The sequence below is a fragment of the Spermophilus citellus genome (genome assembly GCF_964194105.1).
Source record: "Spermophilus citellus genome assembly, chromosome: 4".
NCBI classification, from domain to species: Eukaryota; Metazoa; Chordata; class Mammalia; order Rodentia; family Sciuridae; genus Spermophilus; species Spermophilus citellus.
Genome location: NC_138185.1, coordinates 372,284 through 386,908, shown reverse-complemented (window position 1 = coordinate 386,908; position 14,625 = coordinate 372,284). Strand labels below are relative to the sequence as shown.

Sequence of the window (14,625 nt, the reverse complement as noted above, 5' to 3'; positions counted from 1 at the left end):
TCCCTTCCCCGCCTGTCGCTCCTCCTCCCCTAGTCCCTCCCCTCCCCGCCCACGCCTCCTCCTCCTAGCTCCTCCCGCCCCGCCCGTCGCGCCTCCTTCTCACCTTGGTCCCTCGCCGCCCGTTGCCCTGCTCCCTGTTCGCCGCTCCTCTTTTCATCCTAGCCCCGCCCCCACTCCGCTCCGCCCTGAGTGCCCCGCCCTTCCCTCCTCCCACTCCTTCCCCGCCCCGCCCTCTCGTCCTCTGCGCAGGGTATTGTGGGCTGGGTCATCCGCTGGAGGCCTTGTCAGGACTACTTTTCCCAGGAAGCTGTGTGCGCCGCTGGAGCTTCTGGGAGTTGTAGTCCGCGGGGCGGGGACTCCGCGTCCCATCATGCAGTGCGCAGCCGCCGATCGGGGGGTTTGGGCCGAGGGTCGCGGCGGCTGCGGCCCTGGTCCGGCCGGGCTGGGTTGCTGAGCTGAGCAGGGTGCTGGCCCCAAGGCGATGATGGGCAAGGAGGAGGAAATTGCGCGGATCGCCCGGAGGTTGGACAAGATGGTGACCAGAAAGAGCGCGGTGAGGGGCGCGGGCCGCCAGGACCCCGGGTCCCAAGTCCCGCCGAGACCCCATCGTGCCCACCGCAGGCGGGACGAGATGTCGCCCTGGCCCAGACCCCCGCCCCGGGCCCGCCCTCCACCTCGTCCCCGGACCACCGCTCTGGATTAGACGCCGCCCCGCCCTGCCGGCCCTCCCGCCCGTAGGCGGCGGGAGGCGTTCCTGTCCTGGCCCGGCTTCTCCTTGTCTGTCACAACCCTTAAGAACGAGGTTCCTCTAATAAATTCTCTCCCTCCCTTAGCCGGGCCTCAGCTAGCAGCCAGCCGGTGTGGGCAGGTGGTGGAGAGCGGAGTAGGGCCGGCTCTGCCCCTGCAGCCAGACCGCTTGACTGCGGATGCTGAGCCTCATAGGAGGCGTGCGAGGCCTCCAGGGTCCAGCCCAGCTTCATACGTTGGCAACCCGTGCAGCCTCCAGGGAGCATCCTTTGCGCATCCTGCATCCTGCCTGGCTCGGTTGGGGAGGGGTCTGGAAGGAGCCCGCCAGCGCACTGAATGGGACCGCGCCCCCACGGGACAACTCCGGGTGGTGAAGGCGGCTGAGTCACGGGCTTTTCAGGCCTGCGTAGCTTGCCCAGGGCTGTGACTTCAGTGTGGGTCGGGGTAGCTATTTGGAACAAGCAGGGTTGGGCCTGTGTACACCAGGAAGGGGGCAGGCTCCCACACATTTGTTTAAGCTGGAAACAACCCCGCCAAGACTGTGCTTACTTACCTCTGGGTTATGGTGGGCAGCAGAGAGGGAGTGAACAATGACCTGCTGACCGTAGAAAGGTGTTTTGTTCCTTGAAGGAATCCTAAGTGGGAGGGGGCTGAGATGGGGGAATGTGAGGGGAGGTAGATGGGCTTGATGGGGGAAAGAGGACCACTGGCAGGAAGACCTGGTGGCCTCCTGGCACTTTGTTGGACAAGGGCTGGTGGTGATGAACTGAACCATGATGGTGACCTGCCGCTGATCAGTCTGTCCCTCTCTTTTCTGACAATCAGATGCTTCTGATGGCAACACATGAGCTGGCAGGAGGGGTGACAGGGTATGGATGGCTGGTGGAAGCACAGCATGAGAGGATGCAGAGGAGGGGCCTCCAGGGTTCTTGCAGCACTTGAGAGGACCCTTGGGGACTTGTGGCTGTAGTGTGGTTTTTATGACTCTCTGGAGCTGTGTCACCTGGTGCACATAGCTGCAGGGGAGGACTGCCTTTGCCTCTGGGGGATCACCTGTCCTCCCAGAGGTCACCTCAGGGCTGGTCTTTGCAGGGCCAGAGGGGTAGGATCTACCTTGGTGGGGTAAATAGGGGTGCCTTAGCATAGAAGTCACACATACTGGGGCAGGCCAGCTTCTCTACCTGAGTGGCTGTGGGTTGTCTTGGCCCCCTTTGTAGTGTGGGGAGACACAATGTGAACATACAGCAGGATAAAGTGATGTGGTTTGTGGAGGACAGCAAGGCAGGGGCAGGGTAGGGTATTACATGAGGTGAGTCCTAAGTAGGAGAAGGTGTTTGAACAAGCTGGGGGGCATGAAATCTGTCAATGTGCGGGGGGGGGGGTATTGGGCAGAGCATCTTCAGGAGCAAGGGTCCTGGGGTGGCACCCTTAGGGAATATTGAGGAGCCTGTCCGCTGTGGAAGTGTGATGAGGATTTTAAGGAAATAAAGATCTTGGGCAGGGATGGAGCAGAGGAGGGAGACCAGGGAATTTGTTGCAAGGTCCAGAGGAGGGATGGGGGCTGTCCTGGGGGGATGCATGAGGAGTGGGACTATGAGCCTTGTGGGTGCTAGTTGTGGTGTAACCAGAGTGAGGGTTCCCTAAGGGTTTGGCCTGCTGAGCACTATAAGGAGAGGCTATCCTACCCACCAGGGCCTGGATGGGACAGGGGGCCAAGGAACTTGGGGTATACCTTCATCTGGGTGTGTTCCTTACTACTGGGAAGGAGCTGTGGCCTTTCTACTCTTCTTGTTTGGTCAATGACCTGATGTTGAGTGAGGTCAGGGAGGTCGTTGCCAGGGATGTGGGTTGGGAAGCCATGTTACCGTGAGGAGTGAGACTACAAAGCCCTTCTCCTACCCTGAGATAGGGGCAATAAAGGCCCCTGCCATGGGGCAGGAACTCTCTTGGTGCAGAGCTCTGAGCATCTCCTGGTGGAATAATTGTGGTTTCCTTCTGATCTCCAAATTGTTACTGCCTTGTGTTTTCCCTCATGGGCAGGAGGTAAGATTGTCTGCTGAGGTCTAAAGTCCCTTTATGAAGGTCCTTTCTCCTTCCAGGAGGGAGCCATGGACCTGCTGCGGGAGCTGAAGGCCATGCCTATCACTCTACACCTGCTCCAGGTAGGCCCTGCCTGCTGCAGCCCAGCACAGTTCCAGGAATAGTCATGCCGCCGGCATGTGGCAGGGCTTCCTATGCCTACCCCCACCCTAGGGTTTGGTTGGCACAAACACCAGTTTTGAGGAGAGGGTCCCTGCCTTTCTCTAATGCTTGATGAGGCAGGGAGGGTACATCTGAGAATAACTCACTCTGTCCTGGGTTCCACATGGGACAAGAGCCACTAAGAGAGGTGTCTACTTCCTCATGATTGGTCCCCAGACCCTGCCTTATGGAAGCCACCAAGGGTCTGCTAAGAGGGTTTGACCCCTGGGATGGGTCTCCACCATCTCCCAACCTAGGCCACTTGCCTTGCAGTCCACCCGTGTTGGGATGTCTGTCAACGCCCTGCGGAAACAGAGCTCGGACGAGGAGGTCATTGCGCTGGCCAAGTCCCTCATCAAGTCCTGGAAGAAGCTCCTGGGTGTGGGTCAGGCCACATGCTGGTTCAGGGGACACTTGGCCTCTTGCTGGCTGTGCTACCCTGAGCTGGCCTCCTGGAAGTGGGCTACAGGAAGTCTGGAGCCAAGCTCAGGGTGGAAGTGGACCAATGGGTGCCCATCAGTGATGGGTGGGATAGTCTGTAGGGCATGACTATTGGAACAAAGGTGTGTGTTGGGGAGTGATTTCCATATAGAACAGGTAGAGAGCAGAGTCAAGTGCAGAACCTGGACTGAACATTGAGGACATCCAGGAGCCCTAGAAGGAGGGAGTTGGGCTGTTTTAGATCACACAGAGGAGAAGAGTAAGGCCAGGATGCTCCAGGTTATCAGTGATGGAGAAGGAGGAGATGGAGCTACCACTAGAGAAAGTTGGGTTGAGGGAAGATGGTCTCCTCCTGGGGACAGGATGCCTCGGTGGCACAGATCCCCCATGGGGTAGGGAGGTAGCCTTGTTTCTGGACCTGGGAAGGACCAAGCCTCTCCTGAGTTCTGTCCACACCCTTGAGAGACGACCATCATCTCTTGAGACTTTCCAGTTGTGTGGCCTTTGGGAGTACCATATTCATGTCCTAGTCCCCAAGGCAGGCCCTGGATGGGCAGGAGGGGGCCCTGGAGGGGCCTCACAGTGAGCTGCTTGAGTGGGGAATGTGAGGGGAGGTAGATGGGCTTGATGGGGGAGAGAGGACCACTGGCAGGAAGACCTGGTGGCCTCCTGGCACTTTGTTGGAAAAGGGCTGGTGGTGATGGAACTTAACCTTGATGGTGGCCTGCCCCTGACCAGTCTGTCCCTCTCTTTTCTGACAATGGCAGATGCTTCTGATGCCAAAACCAGGAACCGGGGGAAGGGCACACCTTTGCCCACATCATCCTCAAAGGATAGCTCAGAGGCCATGGATCCCAGGTAGCATACCTGAATTCAGGTGTACACCCTCCTGCCTCAGCAGAAAAAGGGTGCTGTTGCTCATGTGCCTAGGCACTGCACTGAAGGAGGGGCTTTCTCTAAGGATGCTTGTCAGCCTCATGCTGGGCACTGTGTCTCACAGCTGAGACTCCCTGCCCCAGCCATCTGAGGTGGGTGGCCATGTCTTCCCAGAGGTCAGTGAGACCCCTGACATACATCTTCCTCAGCAGAGAGCTGCTGCACATCTGATCCTCTGTAGGAACCCTCTGCCTGCTTCCTCAAGACCCTGTCCTGGTCTAGTTCTCACTGGCCTGCTCTGGATGTCCCCTTCAGCCTGGGGTCACTTGAGGCTGGAACCCCTTCTACAAGATCCTGCTCAGAGTCAGAAGCAGGGTGTCTGATTCCCCTCTCCTGTCCTGAAAGTATATGTGGCCATCACTGTCCCCAGGAGGGAAGTCAGGCTCCTGTTGCTATGGAGACTGGGAATTCTGCTGGTGACAGGCTGTGGTTGAGGATCGCTTTGCCCTTGACCAGTCTGGGCAGTAAGTGAATGCAGGCTGGGCCCTGGTCAGGACAGGCTGAACTTTGGGCAGCTCCTACGTCATCTTTCCTCCAGGCAGCTATAGGTCACTCCCTGTCCTTGGTTTGCCATCAACAGAGAGAGGTGTTTGTAAAGTGGCCCATGGTTGGGTCCTCTGCAAGGGGAACACTTTAGAGGTGTCAGGAAATCCCCAGCTCATTTTGAGCAGCTGGGGATGCTGCACAGATCATTCTGGGAAAAGAATCCAGCATTCTGTCCCCATTTGGGGAGTGAGCCCTGATCACTAGGGACTTTACAGTCTACTTCTTCCTCTGGGCAGCTGGGCAGGCTGCATGGGCATTGACTGAAGATAGGCCATTGCCAGGGCCTGTCAGGGTACAGCAGATTGGCTTTGAAGGTGGGGATGGTGCCATGACATTTACTTTTCTGGGGACCAGCATCCTACTAGGGTGCTTGTGGCCTTAAGTCTAACCCTGTCTCTCCAGCCGCAAGAGGCCGGAGCTGCCCAGGATGCTGTCCACCCCAAGGATTACCACGTTTCCCCCAGTGCCTGTTACTTGTGATGCTGTGCGCAACAAGTGCCGGGAGATGCTGACCACTGCCCTGCAAACAGACCGTGAGTGCCTGGCAGGCCCTGGCTGGATATGCACCCAGACTCACAGGGTGGCCTGCCCCTGCCTGCTGTAGAGGCCTACTTCAGGGATGTGGCTCTCTTCCCCCAATCTGTTGTGACCCTGGAGGAGGCAGGAGGTGTTTGGGGTTACCAGAGAACCTGGATCCTGGGCAGTGACCCCAGGGATGTGAGTGTATCTCCTCGCTGCCAGGGTTTGGTGCAGGCAGAAAAGCAAGTGGGTGGCAAGTGAGGGCTCCCTCTTGCAGATGACCATGCGGCTGTTGGTGCAGACTGTGAGCGACTGTCGGCCCAGATTGAGGAATATATCCTTTGTGCAGGGATTTTGGGGCCCAGGGCTTCTGGTGGTCTATAGGCTACTGGCCCCAGGTCCCCTTGGTGGCTGGGGGATACCATTGCTGGGCTGCCCTGTGCCTGTCTGGATCATGGGGTGGCTAGCCCTGGGAGGGCCCTCCCTGGAGGAGCCAAGAGGCTGGCATGGCCTGCTGGTGGGGCCTAGGTCTCAGTTAGGAATGTGTCTGGGGGAGGTGCAGCACTGTGGCCCCTCAGCTCCTCACCAGGCTGGGTGGGTGGAGTGCTCCTGTGTAGCTGGGCAGAACATCCCCACATGGCCCCCAGCAGGGCAGGTGGAGCACAGTGGCCTCATGGGTCCTTAAATGCCCGCACGCATCTTCCGGGATGTGGGAAACACAGACATGAAGTACAAGAACCGTGTGCGCAGTCGCATTGCCAACCTGAAGGATGCCAAGAACCCTGACCTCCGGCGGAATGTGCTGTGTGGTGCCATAACCCCCCAGCAGATTGCGGTGATGACATCAGAGGTGAGCCCCACTGCAGGGGCTGGGGGCTGCTTCTGTGGGGCTGCAGGCTGAGCACTTGGCCCTCACCCCAGGAGATGGCCAGTGATGAGCTGAAGGAGATCCGCAAGGCCATGACCAAGGAGGCCATCCGTGAGCACCAGATGGCACGCACAGGTGGCACTCAGACAGACCTGTTCACCTGTGGCAAGTGCAGGAAGAAGAACTGTACCTACACGCAGGCGAGTGGCTGCCACTTCCTGAGCCCATGTCTTTGGGCATTCATACTCTCCTTGGAGCCCACACCTGTCACCACCTGGCTGGGTGGGGGCTGCTCTCATGCCTGGACTTAGGCCAGGGCAGAGGCCCAAGTGTGGATTTCTCCTGCATTTTCAGGGCCCTCATTTCCCCAGGACTCCCAGCCTAGTAAGTAGTGTCTCAGGTGGGAGTCCCACTTGATCTGGGGTACAGAAGCTGGAGGGCTGTCCTGCCTAGTACAGGAGACATGAGGGTGTCAGTGCAGGCAGGATCCTGACCCTGCTGTGGAAGTGGATGCCGAAGTGTCTGGGGAGACAAGTGATGGTGGGAGCTTGGGAAGAAGGTAGAGGTTGTAAGTCTGGTGAGGCTGCGGAGGCCAGTGAATAACTGCTGTTTCCCTGTGGAAACAAGGCCCCAGCCCTGCAAGGGGCCTTGGTCTGTGCAGGGCTGTCTTGGTTTCCCATGGTCCTGTGGGATGAGGCTTGCCCTTGTGCCTCCTGGAAGGTGGCTATGGTCACTGGCATCCCTGCTAGTCACCCCAATATGGGGTCCCTCCTATTCTCAGCTGACAGTCTTAGCTTTGCAAGGCCCTTCGGACCCATACAAGGACTTCCCCATTGGTGGCTCATGTACCAACAGGCTCAGCTCTGGAAGACTGGGCATTCTCAGATCAGGTCACCCAGGCTGCCCCAGGGGCTGAGGCCAGCACTGCTTAGGTCAAGGGACACCCTTTGCAGAGATTGGTGGTGACCCTGGGCTCCACCTGCCTTACAGGTACAGACCCGCAGCTCTGATGAGCCCATGACCACCTTTGTTGTTTGCAATGAATGTGGAAACCGCTGGAAGGTAGGTGGGTGGGCTCAGGACAACCCCCAACCCTATTCTCTGTAAGTGGGTACCTTGGCTCATGTAGGGTCTGTGGCGTGAGCCAGGGGTGGCCATGCCCAGCCTGCCTCCTAGTCATTTCAGGGATGGTGGGGGCGGGTGGAGACCCCAGCCCTGGCAGTCCTGAAACCATGGCTTGGCCACCTCACTGCTTCCCTGCAGTTCTGCTGAGCACTTGTGCAGCTGCGCTGTAGCCCCAGGTCCTGGCCAATGCTGCCCCTCTGCATTCTTGGTGGACACAGCTTCTCTGGAGACTCCCAGTAGGCGGCATGCCCTGCCCCAGCTGCCTGGTGTGCACCTTTCTGCCCTTTGCCCTGTTATTAAATGTTTTGTTTGCCATCTTGCCATCCTTGGGCCTTGCTCCTGGTGGGCTGTACACAGGCTTCAACTGAGCCTATCTGTTTCTTCTCTGCTGCTGTGGACACCCTCCCTGGGGACAGGCAACTCTTGGGCTTAGCCCTAGCAGGGCAGCTTCAGAGGCAAGAGCTTAGGCGACTTTTGGAGAGATCACATGTGCCACAAGGCTAGGACGATGGGGTGGCGCTGCCTCTCCTGAGTGTGCCATGGGGCAGGCCCTACCGACTTGGCTGAGGGCAGGTGGGGAAGGGGCCTTGTATATACAGACAACCTGGGGTCCATGTGAGGGGTCAGACTGACCTGCTCAGCACCCACCCATGGGATGGGCAGCCAGGGCCCAGCCCCCTCTTTAGGACAGCCTGCCTCATCCTGCCTCCACTGGGGGAGGCAGAATGCAGTTTGCCCCAAGGGAATGGGGTCCTGGCCCTTGGCCAATTCCTGCTTGAAGTCATTGAAGCTCCCAGAAATTCAGAGGAATGAGATGATGCCTTATGGAGCCTGTGATGAAGACAACATTGTGACAGCACCAAAGGACTCTTGGGAAGGTTGCCTCCTTAGTGGCCACCCCTCTGGGAGGTATGATACCTACCAGGGACTCCTGCAGTCTGTGTCAGCTCAAGCCTGATCCTGCTTCAGGGCTCAGGAGGCAGACACCAGGTCTGGAGCCCACCTGGGTGAGGCTGAGTTCAGCTTCCAGAGGCCACTGCTGTGGGGAGGGTCTGGGAGCAGTCAAGGATGATCCCTCATTTTCCTGTCTCCCCCGGCAAAGTGGGCATACATATAGGCTTCTGTTTCAACTACATCTTCAAGAATAAGATCTCATTTTGGGGGTGTAGGAATGGAGATAAATATGAAAACTTTTTTTTTTCTTTCTTGGTAAAACATACAGTAAGGAGATGTTTCCAGGATTAGAGTTCATGAATATGTAAAATATATTCAGGTCCTGTCACTTGAACCTGGTTCTGGGTCTGGTTCTGCAGTGCAGACAGCTCAAGTAGGAGGGTCTCCTGCTACCAACAAGAGACATGTCCTGGGCAGCAGCAGGCTGGTGAGGGGAGGAGTCATGGGTGTGGCACTTCCCCCTGGGCCTGGGCTGCTTCCAGGGGTGGAGATCCTGGGCCAGCCACGTGGGGGCCACTAGTGTGAGCCCTGAGTCTGCCCACCAGAGGGTGGGGTTCCTGAGCCCTTTGGAGCCTAGGCCTCCGAAGAGGACTGTGGGGACCCCCGGAGCAGCAGGGTGCGGTAGGCCGGGGAGCTGAGGAAGCGAGGGTACGAGTCCCTGTGCATGAGCGTGTAGATCTGCAGCTGCGCATCGTCAAATGTGTGCGCAGACGGCTCCTGCATCTTCCTGTTGATGCCCTCCCGCACTCGGGAGTCCAGGCTCACCTGTGGGACGGGGCACCGAGGTCAGAGGCATCCTCCCCAGGCCACCCCAACCCGTGCCAGCAGCTGGCGCACCTCCTTGGGGGACAGGATGGACACGTAGTCCTCATAGATGAGCCGCGCCTTCTCATCCACCACGTGCTGGTTGGCCTCTGCCTTCAGCTCCTCGCAGGCCAGCCAGAAGAGCATGTTCTCCTCGCTGTACTCTGTCCGCAGGAAGGCGCGGAACACACTGCGGCCCGCTGGGCTGTGCATCAGCTTGTCGAAGGACTGCGCCCAGCTCTGTACCTCCTCAGGGCTTGGGGGGGTGCTGAAGGCAGGGACGGAGCACATTAGGCCTGTCCCCTCCTGCCCCTTGACACAGATGCCCCTGGCAGCAGAACTCACCAGGCATCACAGCTGGGGAGGGGCTGCAGCTTGCTCTCCTGTGAGGCCTGCCATGCTCGCCGCCGCTCTTGGTTCCTGGCAGCAGAGAGGAAGGTGGCTCTGCCCTGGGCACCTGGGACGTCCACAGGTGCTGCCATAGCCTCATGTGGCCTTGGCATGTGAGCAAGCGTGATCTGTGCCTGGCACATGTGTAGGGAGCGTGGTCCTGAGCACTGGATCTTTCCACACTTTCTGGGGCCCTTACTGAATCCACTTATACAGGCTGATGTCCTGGCCATAGTACCCAGTACTCCTTCCTGGTACCCATAGTACTTCTTCCTGGTCAGTAGTTTGACCATCTGTGCTTCTGTGGCTCCTCAGCTTCTCCCCTTCCCTGGCTTAATGGGCAGGATCTAGGGCTTCTCGGCCTGACCTCTGTTTGTCTCTTTCTGAAGAGGCTACTCACAGGCCCACACTGCAGGCCTGATATCAATAATTGGAACTGCTGGTTGATGCAGGGTCAGAACCTTCAGTCTGTGTTTACATCTGTCTGGTCCTGGATCCTGACCCTGGCTCCAAGGGAAACTTGTTCTGTCAGTGCTGGCCCCAAGTCTATGCCCAGCCAACTGCTGCGTTGGGGGACAGACATCTAAAGCCCAAAGTTCTAGATACACTGCGTTCCTGCCACATCCTGTTTCTCGGTAGACACAGTCCCCACCCTGTCCTGTCCCTTGAATTCATGGCTGAGCCCCTTGCCTGGGCTCAGGCCTTGTTGTTACTGTTTAGTAGACTCCATTGGGTCCCCAACCCTGAGGAGGGCCAGGCTTCTGCAAGGCCCATGACCCTCCGCTTCCCTACATACCTAAGGGAATCCTGTCACCACCTGGAGCTTCACTGCTTCCCTCGTGCAGATATCTTGGGTGCTAGGACTGCTGTTCCCTCAGCTGGGTCTCTGCTCAAATGTGCCCTACTGCAGGGTCTGGGCCTCTTGTGTTCCTCTGGGCTCCTAGAGTGTTGCCTGGGCTGGCTCACAGAGGCACTGATGGGTGTGTGCAGTATGCTCCCCTGTGCATGCAGCAGGCCTGGTCCTTGCACATGGGGAGCCCTCAGTACACCAGGCACAGGAGTCACATAAAGTCCTCCAGGGGGCGTGGGTGCTGGCCACCAGGGCCCAGCAGTCCCGGGACAGGACAATGCTTTGAGGTGGAAAGGGCCAACTGCCCACAGGTGATGCCATGGAGCCACCCACGAGTCCCTAGAGTCCCTGGGTTTGGCCCCTCTCAGTGAACTATGCCCCCCCAGGCCCACATACCAGGAGCAGCTGCAGCAGCAACACCAGCACAAACAGCAGGGGTTGCGGCTGGGGGCCGCCGGGGGGACCACATCATGGCTGGACATTGGGGGGGGCCTGTCCGCCTCCTCTGGCCCTGTGTGCTGGGAAAGATGGGGCTGCCTTAGCCTCTAGGGCAGAGCCCACTGGACCCGGCATCTGGCTATGCTCCCAAGGGCATGACCCTCAGCCCCCAGATACCCTGGAGATTCTCCCAGCTCCTCTCCCTGCTTGCCCCCCACCCTCCCTGAGGCAGAGGTGAGGAGGAAGTGGCTTACCTGCTTCTCAGCCTCATGCGGGGTGGGCATGGGTGAGTGGAGGGGACTGCCCAGGCTCTGTGGTGCCAACTCCAGGACCTTCACCACAGCCTGGGGAAAGGGGTCAAGCTCACTAAGCACCTATGACTCTGGCCCCTGCCTATTCTCTAGGTCCTAGAAGACATGCCCCTTCCAGAGTTTTTGCCTCCAGCCTTAGTTTACACTAGGGCCAGGGGGCAGACCCAGGTCAGTGAGGAAGGGGCTGCAGCAACCTTTGGCTTCTCACTCTAGACTGGGCCCCAAATAAGGCACCCACACGAGGTTCCAGGACACCCCTATCCGCTCAGTCCCTGGGAAGCCGGAAGCCTGGGTTCCTCTTTCTTGGTTTCCGGCTCCTAGCCCCTCCCAAGGGGGCTGGGGCTTGAGGCTGGTGTATGGTATGTGGGGGTGTCAGACACTTGGACCTATTTCTTACCCCTAGGGTCTTTCTGCCTAGACTATGGGGTTAGAGTGTGGGCAGAGGTGCTCCCCACCAAAAGGGACCCAGAGAACTCTGACTACTCACCTGGGACTTGGCCAGAGGGGCAGCTAGGCCTGCAGCATTGAGGACGTGAGTGGGACTTGAGGAAGGACTTCCTGAGGGTGTGGGGAGTGGAGCATGCACTGGTGAGGAGGAACGTGTATGGGGAAACAAGGTTCCTTGGTCCTCAATACCTCTTACACCTTCCCCCAACACTGTGGGCTCCCCTTTCCTCCCTGCCCAACACCTCCAGAAACTGCAGGGTGTTCGAGTCAGGGAAGGAGGCGGGGGTAGCTCCCCAGTTGGAGCCTCAGTGAACCTGGACCACCAGTGAGATGTACAGGGAGCTCATCCCCCTCACTAAAGCCAAATGCAATCCCAATGTCTCCAGGGACACTGGAGCAAGGTGGCCAATCAGAGCCCTGGAGGAAGTTTTGAAAGCCTTACCCCCATTTGCCTGTGCCCACCTGTGTTCAGGTCAGGGCCTGCAAGGCCTCCAGCTCTTCATATCCACCACCCTACCCTCCCTTTTAGAGGCTCAGAATCCATCCCACTTAATTTTCTCATTACTTTCTATCCACCTGCTGCTCCTCCCCCAAGCTGTGGCCTTTTAACCCTGTTTCTGCCTGTTTGGCTTCGTTGAGCCTTCCAGGGCCCTCCCTGTATGTGCTGACAAGAGGGGACAATACCTGAGATCTACACACTTAGGGGGCCTTGGCCACTCACTACCCGCCTGGCTTCCTCTGAGATCCTGGTCCCACGGGCTCCCTCGAGCTGATAGGGACACAGAATAGTTGCAGCAGGGCTCCTCCAGGGGCCAAATTTCTAGGGAAAGGAAGGGGCACAGCCACTGGAGGTCAGGCACCCAGAGCTCTCTCTTCCTCCTCCAGATTCTCCCTGCAGATGTCCTCAGAGGCTCCACTCAGAGTGGGGCAGAAGGGGGTGTCTATGGTGTCCAGCCTGGGTGCTGGGGACCTGGTTTGGTGCAGAGGTGGGAGCAAGCCCTTTCCTCCCAGGCAGACACTGGACCTGGCTCCCTCGGCAACCCAGCCGGAACCACACATATCCCCAGAATGCCCACGGTGCCCTGGACCACTGCCTTTCCTTCTTGTGGGGCACACGGTCTGAATCAGGGTCTTCTGGCCTCTCATCCTGGCATTGGGGGCCTCCTCCCTCTTCCCCAGCCCCCCAGGCTTTGATCCCCAAGCCTGGGCTAGGAGAGGCCAGGCAGGCACAAGTCTGGTCTCTGGGGACAGAGGATCCCTAGGGAGTGGCTGCTGTTCTGCTCCACAGAAGGAAGAAGAACGTCTGCAGCCAGCCCAGGCCAAAAAAAGAATAAAAAAGTGACAATCTCAGAAAACAATGTCGTAACCTTTGGGAGGGGGCTAACAGAGCCCCATACTTTGCCTAGTACCTTTCCTATCTGCTGCTATCCCAACTGGTCTCCTACAAGGCAGGCCAGGCCTCCCAGCCCCTAGTGACCCTCACTCCCCACCCACCTCCCTTGCCTAGCCTCTGCCGGTGGGGTTGTCTGGAGGAACCTATCTCCTCCTCGGGGTCCCTTCATCCAGCCTCTGACGCCCCCACCCTCCCTTAAATTAAAGAAGTCTCCCTGGCGCCCCACTCACCGGCGACCCAAAGGCGGGTGGGGGCGGGAGGGCCGGATTCGGTCTGGCCCCACCCTGGCTGTCGAAGGGGCGTGCTCTGCTGTAGTGGGGACTCAAGTCAGACGGCAGGAGGTACTCCTGCGGCGTTCCAGGAGGGAGGCTGGCGCGGAGCCCCGCTTGGCTAGGGCCGGGGGGCGCAGCGCCTCCCCTGCGGCTTGCCCAGCGGAGGGCTGCTGGACCCAACGGGTGGGGCAGACGAGGACTGGGTGTCGTGTCGTGTCCCGCCCTGCCCCTCCCCACCAGGCTCGGGGGGCGGGAGACGCGGAAACCTGGGTTCTTCCGGCCCCCACCTTTGAGCAATCACTTCCCCCGGCTCTGAACTGCAGAAAAAGGGGAACTCTCCAGCGATGCCCCCTCCCCCACGCGCGGGGGCTGGGCTCGGGTCTCACTGCAGCCCAGGTCCACGTGCGCGAGAAAGGGCAGCGCCCGGCGCCGGCTCTGAAGCTCCTGCCCGCTCCCCCACAGCCTGTTCGCCGTCCTGCGATGCGCGCGCACCCAGCGCCGCGCTCCCGCGCTTCCCGGCCTCTGCCGCCCAGGCGCTCCGAAGTCCGGCGGGCCGCGGGGAGGGGGCGCAGGAGCAGTGCGCAGGCGCCTGGCGGCACTTCCCCAAAGCCAGGGGCCGGGACTTCCTTGAGCGGGTAGGCGCCGGCCCGCCCCGCTCGCTGCGCCCCGCCCAGGGCCCCGTGCCCCATCCGCCCGCACCGAGGAGCTGAGTGGCCCCGGCCTTGAGGCGCGTGGAACGCGGCCGGAGCGGGCACCCCACTTTGCTTAGCGTGGCCTTTCTGGCCTTTTCATTCATGCGGGCATCCAACGCAGGGCAGGAGAGCCTGGGCCCTATGTGCGCCTTGGTCGCTGAGAGTACTCCTGTCCTGCTTGGCCAACCCCTCGCCTGAATCTCTTGTAAAATGGGGTCAAGAGCCTGTCACCTTTGGTGGAACTTCTCAAGAAAGGAGATTCCTGTACTGCAGGATGGGTACCGGGGTGCAAGTTCTTGCATCCAGGGTGAATACAATGTTTGGTAGGGTCTGGCTGAGTCCCTCCCTGTTTCTCCTTCAAGCTGCCCCAAGATATACTAAAGTTTAAAGCTCCACTGTCCCCTTTGCCACCAATGCCTGTCCCTTTGGCCAACTTTTCTGGCCCTTTTATAAGTGAGTACAGATGTGGGTTATTTGTTATCCCAGCATGCTTTGGCCCTGTGTCAGATTAGCCCTTACCCTGCTCTGGAAATGGTCTGCAGAATGCCTTTGGTCTCCCTGGGCTGCCAGGCTCCTGCCCTGCCCAGTGTAGGTAGGCAACCTGGCCAGCTCCAGGTGTTGGGGTCCTCTGCACAAATGCCTTCTAATTGC

The 14,625-nt window shown here is 59.1% G+C and overlaps 2 protein-coding genes across 14 annotated transcripts; one reads left to right on the top strand and one right to left on the bottom strand.

Annotated features, from left to right (window-relative positions):
• The first annotated feature begins 332 nt into the window (after window positions 1-332).
• TCEA2 (transcription elongation factor A2) lies at window positions 333-7,748 on the top strand. Of its 3 annotated transcripts, none has more exons than XM_081293569.1 (9): window positions 334-553; window positions 2,847-2,909; window positions 3,262-3,373; window positions 4,197-4,287; window positions 5,314-5,444; window positions 5,708-5,764; window positions 6,126-6,280; window positions 6,352-7,360; window positions 7,562-7,748. In XM_081293569.1, the coding sequence occupies exons 1-8, from the start codon at window positions 482-484 to the stop codon at window positions 6,607-6,609; spliced, it is 939 nt and encodes a 312-aa protein (XP_081149695.1). In that variant the 5' UTR covers window positions 334-481; the 3' UTR covers window positions 6,610-7,360; window positions 7,562-7,748. The 3 variants fall into 3 exon arrangements, with proteins under 3 accessions (XP_081149697.1, XP_081149695.1, XP_081149696.1); XM_081293570.1 differs by having other exon boundaries at window positions 337-553; window positions 3,262-3,367; XM_081293571.1 differs by lacking the exon at window positions 5,708-5,764 and having other exon boundaries at window positions 333-553; window positions 6,153-6,280.
• Window positions 7,749-7,894: 146 nt separating this feature from the next.
• On the bottom strand, window positions 7,895-14,027 carry RGS19 (regulator of G protein signaling 19). 11 transcript variants are annotated; one of them, XM_081293558.1, is made up of 8 exons: window positions 13,570-13,869; window positions 13,241-13,319; window positions 11,658-11,755; window positions 11,114-11,203; window positions 10,818-10,932; window positions 9,527-9,638; window positions 9,215-9,449; window positions 7,895-9,142 (listed from the first exon to the last, which is right to left on the bottom strand). In XM_081293558.1, the coding sequence occupies exons 4-8, from the start codon at window positions 11,141-11,143 to the stop codon at window positions 8,951-8,953; spliced, it is 684 nt and encodes a 227-aa protein (XP_081149684.1). In that variant the 5' UTR covers window positions 11,144-11,203; window positions 11,658-11,755; window positions 13,241-13,319; window positions 13,570-13,869; the 3' UTR covers window positions 7,895-8,950. The 11 variants fall into 11 exon arrangements, with proteins under 11 accessions (XP_081149684.1, XP_081149687.1, XP_081149688.1 ...); XM_081293561.1 differs by having other exon boundaries at window positions 11,658-11,728; XM_081293562.1 differs by having other exon boundaries at window positions 9,527-9,601; window positions 10,818-10,939; window positions 13,570-13,865.
• Window positions 14,028-14,625: the final 598 nt, after the last annotated feature.